The sequence below is a fragment of the Nuphar pumila genome, chromosome 10 (genome assembly GCF_984573655.1).
Source record: "Nuphar pumila chromosome 10, dmNupPumi1.hap1.1, whole genome shotgun sequence".
NCBI lineage: Eukaryota > Viridiplantae > Streptophyta > Magnoliopsida > Nymphaeales > Nymphaeaceae > Nuphar > Nuphar pumila.
In genome coordinates this window covers 87,601,693-87,609,250 of record NC_143258.1, presented here as the reverse complement: position 1 = coordinate 87,609,250, position 7,558 = coordinate 87,601,693, and the positions used below count along the sequence as shown (strand labels likewise).

General features: G+C 37.9%; 1 protein-coding gene across 1 annotated transcript; it reads right to left on the bottom strand.

The window, feature by feature from the left end:
- Nucleotides 1-2,809: 2,809 nt before the first annotated feature.
- LOC149827218 (AP2/ERF and B3 domain-containing transcription factor RAV1-like) lies at nucleotides 2,810-4,604 on the bottom strand. Its single transcript, XM_090019206.1, has one exon. The coding sequence runs from the start codon at nucleotides 4,440-4,442 to the stop codon at nucleotides 3,291-3,293; it is 1,152 nt and encodes a 383-aa protein (XP_089875332.1). The 5' UTR covers nucleotides 4,443-4,604; the 3' UTR covers nucleotides 2,810-3,290.
- Between the last annotated feature and the right edge of the window lie 2,954 nt (nucleotides 4,605-7,558).

Genomic DNA, 7,558 nt, shown 5'->3' with positions numbered 1-7,558 from the left:
ACGAATTGTTTTCATCATAAACGTCGTCGCTAACTAGCGTCAAAAAACAATCTGTCGCTAAGTGCACCGGTTTTTGTGACATAAAACTTTGGTCGCAAATCCGTCGCTACTTAGCGACCAATTTGGCGATGAAATGTTTTTCGTCACTAATTTCGTAAATATTTACGTAATTAGCGACAGATGGTTTGCTCTCGCTAATCCATCGAAACATTGCGACGGAAAAAATTCGTCGCAAAGTTTCATCGCTAATTAGCATTTTTCTTATAGTGCGACTAGGAATTTGCGATGAAAGTTATTCGTTGTTAATCCATCACTAGTCTGTCGCTAAACTGTTTAGCGACGGATTAGCAATGGATTACTTCCGTCGCTAATCCGCAGATTTCTTGTAGTGTTGGGATATTCTGGCTGAACCAAGGAATCTTATTATTATAATGGGATATTCCCTATTATACATAGAACTTCAGATTTTCTATTGTTAATGAAGATAAGGGCCTTTGACTTTCCTAAATGAAGGCAGTTCTTGGTAGCTTTCTGTAGTAATGACATGAATGTTTTTTTTATTCAAATTTAAAGAAGTGACTGGCAGTCCCTCATCATGGACACACTGCAGTTCAGAACAACATCAACCCATTAACTTTCCTTCAAATAACAGAAAGTTGGCATAACAGTTTTCAACTGTTATTCATGTATGTGTCATGAGAGAGAGAGAGAGAGAGAGAGAGATGGTACGTATTCCAGGTGCATGCACTCCTTAAAATCAATATTTCCATTAAGATACAACCGTACTGCAATTAGCGTGGAGCGTTTTAATCATTCAATGAGGAAATATGGATAAAACTAGGAGCGCAACCCTCAAAAATATAATTTTTTGAATTAGGAGATTGGAAGAAATTTAATTAAAACAACCTTCTATTAAAAAAAAGGAAAAAACAAATCAAAATCACCTAACAAACAGCTTTATTTTTCTTTTCCTTTTTTTGGAGAAGGAAAATGCATTTATTCATGCACCAAGAACAAATAGTTTTTTTAATTCAATTTTTCTTTTTGAATTCCAGAACAAACAGCTTTATTTTTTCAAATGAGGACCAGACCATCATAAGAAATTCAATGGGATCTCTCAATCGCCTAACACAAAAGTTTGTTCCATCATTTCACATGCCAAACACACCATTCAAAATTTTTAAATACCATGAGACAAATTGGGAATAATTCAATGACTTTGACCAAATCAAAACCTTGGTCAAGGATTTAAGCCTACCACTGTGAAAGCTTTAAGTTGCAATATATGCCTCGATGGTGCAAACTTTTACTTTTTTGTTTATTCTTAAATTAAAAACAAATGGAAGCATTTCCAGCCTAGCAACAGCCACCCAAGGCAGAAATATCTCATGGTCATCATCAAAGCCTATATCAACTTGTGTTCCCACTTGCATAAGCAACACGGTTTCATGCTCCCAGACACACGCATGCACATGTGCATTTGCAGTGATTCTGGAGGCCCTTTCTATAATCCCCTCAAGACCCAGATATTGTTAAACAATAGCCATGCTGTGCTGTAGAATAGGCCAGCATTTCAATGCTTGCAAAAAAATAAAAAAAGACAACAGAATAGGTCAGTATATATATATATATATATATATATATATATATATATATATATATATATATAGCGCAAGTGAAAAAATGGGACTTTAGTAAAATTAACTCAATATCAAATAAAAAAAGCATCATAGAGAAAAGTCAAAGGCCAAGGAGGTAAATTTCTAAGCTAAACTAGGGTTTGATACCTTGACCTAATGAAGTTCGAAGGACAGCCTCTAGTTTACGCAATTTAGATGCACATTAAAAAGGGTACAGGAAAAGAAGAGGCCAAGTCGGTACCTTCTCTTCTTATACTCTAGTTTACTATCATTGTCTTTTATTGTTATTATAGCTTTTGGTTTGCACACCAAATTCACTATTATAACCTTTTTATCTTTACAAAGAATACACACCTAATTTAGAAACAGCGAATCATGAAATTCCAACAAAATGAAATTCCTTAATTTTTAGAACTTAATTTCTTTTAAATTAAAAAGGATGGTCTCTGATGGTTTATCCCATTCCTTTTGAGAATAATATGCTGTACAGTAAGCATATCTTAGTTTATCATTGCAATGTTAATAAAAAAACAATGCATATATTTCATTGCATCACCTAAATGAGCTGTATCCGTGCCAAGCTGGCATTAATTTATGCAGAATGAGTAGTCTTCTAAATGGGAGGATCAGGGCAATGCATATCTCAGTGTTTTCAGACTATTTTTTACTAAGGTTTTTTCATTCTTTATGGCACGAGTCATCGTGCAGCATCGCTTGTAGGAGCATTCTGATCAGCCGTCCATCTTGAGATGGATGGACATGGTTACAAGATTGAAAGAAAAGATTATGGCTAGGGAATGGTGTCCAATTGTCCATCCATCTTGAGATGATGGTCCAGACCAGTGCTGCTTCATACAGCAGTGCTTGATAAAGATTACGACCAGGGAATGGTGTCCATCCATCTTAAGATGATGGATGGTCCATAACAATGCCGCTTCATACAACAGTGCTGCATAAAAAAATGATCCAGTTCATCAGATAACCAAAAGATACCCACTAAGGTGCTATTTATGCATGCGTACCTACAAGATCCACTGGTTGCATTCCAATTGATGTTTATTGTTCACCGTTCAAAAGAAAAAAAACATTATTATTGTTTCCATAACGCAGTTCCTTACAAGCGTTATTTTCTAAGATGGCTGTCAGGATTGTCCATAGCACAGAAAAAGGAATAAAAAGACATGTCCTTTATTTCAACAAGAAACTAGATACATCCTCTTTTAGGGTTTCCATGTCCTGCGAGGAACCTTGAAGATGAAAAAAAGAAGCAAAAGGAAATGATACCATCCCGCTACATTCATGTTCATACAACAAATTTCCAAAATATTCGCCTCTATCACCTCATGAAAATTCAGAGCATATCATACACCCCAATATTCTCTAACATCATCTCATAAAGATTTTCACCATACCATGATAACCCTCTCCCCTCTATCATCTCATGAAGATCATCATATGTATTGCAGTAACATCATGAAGATCATCATATGTAAAACATCACCATCTTTTGTCATCTCACAGAAAAATTCATTATGTACAAACAACAAACCCTTTTAGGGCAAAAACCAAAACCTAATTCTACTGCACACAACAAAAGGAAGGATAGAAAAAGACTTGATCATTGTACAGTTTCATTGAGGAAAGAAAGAATTACCGAATCCCAACACACTGCTTCTTGAAGCACTCACCACTCATCAGATCCAGTTCATTATTCCTTTTTACACCAAGGTTTGGTGTCTTTAGAAGGTTAACCCCGAAGAGCCGGACCACCCGATCTGGTTGGGGTCTAGGCGTGGAAGGCAATAGGAAGCACCCTCTTCTAGTCTGTAGGTGCACTGCAGGCATGACTCCGGAGCTTATGCCGGTCCTCACCTTCCAACCGATGTAGAGTTGCCGGTCGGCTCCTTTCGAACGGGCAAAGCTCACTGTGTCACCGGCCTGAAGACCCTTGTCTTTGACGAACCGGCTCCATCCTTTGGTTAGGACATAGCTCTGGCTGCTGTTCCAGTATGAGTACCGGAACCTCCAGACCTTGCCATTCTCATCTTCAAAATTCAGCAGCACACCTTTGCATGTGTCTGAGCTCGACACCTCCAGGGGGAAGTATTTCTCAGCGTGCTGCTTAGGTATCACCAACCTATTCAATTTGCCAACATCACTTGGTGTGACGGCCTTCTCAAAGAGCAACTCAGTCTCTTCTTCCCTGAGTCTAAGGTCATCCCTTGTCATGCCCATTTTACGTGCAGACAGCACATCAAATGTCATAAATTTCTCTGATCTATCATTAGACAAGATCATGAGCCTATTCTTCTTGCTTTGGCTCAATTCATCATAGTAGGTGTGCTTTCTAAGCATGTCTACTATCTCAGCCTTAGAGTGGGAGCTAAGGAACATGAACTCTATGTCATCCTCAGTAAGGGGTTTAAAGTTGGTGATGGCATCCTTGCCTCTGAACTTCACAGCAGCTATATCATATGCCTTTGCTGCCTCAATCTCCTTGTTGAATGTCCCCAGCCACATGCGCTGGTGTTTCTCATATATCTGAGCCCCCCATCGGCCATTCGGCTGCGGCACAACACCCTTATATTGGGAAGATGGGAGCTTCCTTGTCGATGGCATCGAGTCGGCCTCAGCACTGGGCTCTGGATCGACGATAATGCTTCCGCTTCCCATCCTTTGTAATTCTTCATGGCTTCCTTTCTCTTTTGGCGATGAACCAACATATGGTTCATCGCTGTCGATTACGATACCCACCGGTTCGATCGAATCAATCGAAGTATTGGTGAAATCAGGGGTATCCATGTTGTTATTGGTCGGAAATGGCTGGAAAAAAATAGGAGCAGGTCGATGATGTGCAGAAGAAGAAGGTAATGGGAGTTTATATAAGAGGTGTATGTGAAGGTTGGGGGGATTTATGAGATATTAAGTCTTTTATAAGGTTCTGGTCAACTAGGGAGATAAGTAGGAAGGCTCAGAGGACGACTTGGAGGCAGCTTCTCTTGTATGTGTTTGTACGTGAGTGTGTATGTGTGGGCCCCATTGTTGCAAGTTGATTGAATTCACATGACAGTGGACCTTTGAGATATTGTGGGTGCATCCCCCCTGAGCTATGCTGCTGAATTCCAACTGTGGTTGTTCCTCCCTTTTTCCTTTTCCTTTATTATTTCTTCCCCTCAATATCTTCATGGCTGATATATTATGTTCACTCACCCTTTTTTTTATCCTTTTTCTTTTACTGTTTTTGGCAATATGGGGGGAATCTTGCAAGTATCTGTAGTTCCTAAAAAGGATAGGTTGTTGGTATTTGACCTTGATAAAATGATATAACTATCCTTCAGGCTATGCTGGGACTGAGGTTTGTATAAGCCAATTGAAGGTGTGGCTTAGTTCAACTGGTTCAGATGGACATTACTGTGTTGAGAAGAAGGGGTCTGGTTTCTGAATTATTTAAAGTCCTTTGAAGGGGCACACTGTGTGGTACCCATTAAACATGGGGAGCTCCATCACTTGAATGTTGATAGATTAGGGTTTGTTGATAATCCTTGGCTTCCTCTCCATTATTGGAGATCTTAATTATCAACAAAATTTGGTCCAATTGTTGGTTAGAATTAATTTTTTTAGCCCTTCCCTTTATTGATGCGTTTGGTGTTCATTTTGGCTCACCTGGTGTCAAAATTTTCCAATAAAGCAGGGTTTCTTATCCAAGTTTTGGATGAGTTGGCTGAGACCACAACCAGAAAAGTAGCAGAAAATCTTAAGAAGAGCCTGTTTTGAGTTGGAGACGGCTTGACCCACTTAGTAATGAATTATAAGGAAGAGATTGGTCATGGCTTCAAGTTACCAACTTCTTGAATCTGTTCCTTCGATTCAAAACCATGCCACAATATCACAATCCCATTGCTATATTTTCAAGGCATGCAATATCTCGAAAATATCACAATCCGATTGCTATGTTTTCAAAGGTTGCTGTGTTCCCAAAAAACATGCTAAGTTTATTTTCTGAAAGAAATAAAAGTTCAATTAAAAAGATACTAAAAACTTAGCTAGTACAAAGGGTAAGTCACCACCCTAGAAACATTAGGGAACATGGTGCGAATGGAAACCACACTCGTACGGGTCACTTTGATGGCATATCTGGAGAAGGCCGTGCCAATTCTAATATTGTTCATATGAATAGTAATTGAGCAAATCACTTGCATTTAGTACATGCCAAAATATCACCTATTTTTAAAATATCATGTTTTTATCCTGATCACAGCATGATAAAACTGCTTCTTTTAATATTGTTAAATGTTTCATATTTTCTTGAGAATTTCTTATATATTTTTATAAACTTCCATACTTTCCCTAAATTTTTTTTTAAAACCACAATTGGTCGCACATTTTCCCAAGAACGAGATTTGTGTCATTGATTCAAAATAAAAGGATAAACAACCACTAAGCCTTTGTCTATGCGCTATCCTTCAATTTGGATTGACATAGTCTAAATCCTATTTCTACAATATGTATAGCACCATTGAAATGAAGACATTGCATGCAAGGGCTCCCCTCATTTGGTAGGGGCCACTTGTGAACATCTAGAAGCTGAAGAGATGTCACAAGTTCGAAACCCATGGGTGTGTGTCCCTAATTACCATGAGGCTGAAGCTGGAAATACCCCATGGTAGGCAAGGGGGACAGGATTTTTACACCAATGTGTGCTTCGCCAGTTATCAGAAAAAAAAAAGAGATTGAAGATATAATTGAGGACCATCCAAGTCTATGCTAAACTATGATGTTGGTCAATCTTAATATGGTGTGGGATATGTAGGTCAATCTTTTCATAGGTAATTATTTACAAGGCCTTTCTTCCACGCTTAACTTTCGACAAAAATCTCTCAAACCACACACAGATTTTTCAGGCTATTTCTGTCATTTTAAAGAAGCTGCAAACCCTAGCTCCTGAGAAATTATTTCTTTATATATTCATGGTAATTGTTTTTTTCCTGTTAGAGGAAAGGACGTGGATAGACACGGATAATCTCATCCGATGGGAGGCGTACGGAACTGACGTGGCAGTTTCCCATTGGATGCAGCCGTATATTTGGCCTACAGTGTTAGTCAAGTTGCACCTATGGTCCATTGCCTAACAAATTATTTGGGAAACCTAATCATCGCCTGGTGGGTGGTGGGGAGGACTGCTTCTTGGCACGTGCGTTAGGGCTTTCCCACTAGAGCCTATTTGACTATCTCCATATGTGGTTTAGTGTTTTTAGTCGTCAATGGCGTGCTAGTTAGTATTGTTGGCACGTGTGAACAGTTTATCACAATCTCTCCTCTCTTTCACTTACATAGATAATATATATATGAGAAATGAAAACCTACAAAGTGAGCATGATGCTAAATGCAACAAGCTAATGAATTTTTGATATTTTTTTTGAAGTTCTGATCCCAAAGATGTGTTTAACATGATCGATTTGTTAGAAATCGATATTTGGATCATGCATTTTGGATGAAAAAGGTATTTGAAGCATAAAAAATTTATTAAAATTGTAGGCCGTTGATTTTTTAAACCTTATAAAAACCTATACATGCATTGAAATCAAATGTTGCACGAAGTGATTCCTATAAAAACAATCATATATATAGATCACATTTTTATGGTCAAAAATTTAAAAAAATGACAAAAATCCAATAGCATGTTTCATTTAGCACTATACCCATTTTGTAGGTTATATATATATATATATATATATATATATATATATATATATATATATAGAGAGAGAGAGAGAGAGAGAGTAATGTGCTGGTTCTGCTCACTTTCTTGTTCTGCCCCTTCAAAATCATAGCTTTTTGGTATTTTTTCTCACATCTTACACCATAATGTGATCTATAGGTTTTGTTTAGTGGGAACCGACTTTTGGATATACAGGTTT

Excerpts from the sequence above, each read along its gene's own strand:
- LOC149827218 (XM_090019206.1), bottom strand. The coding sequence starts at position 4,442 with ATGGATACCCCTGATTTCACCAATACTTCGATTGATTCGATCGAACCG.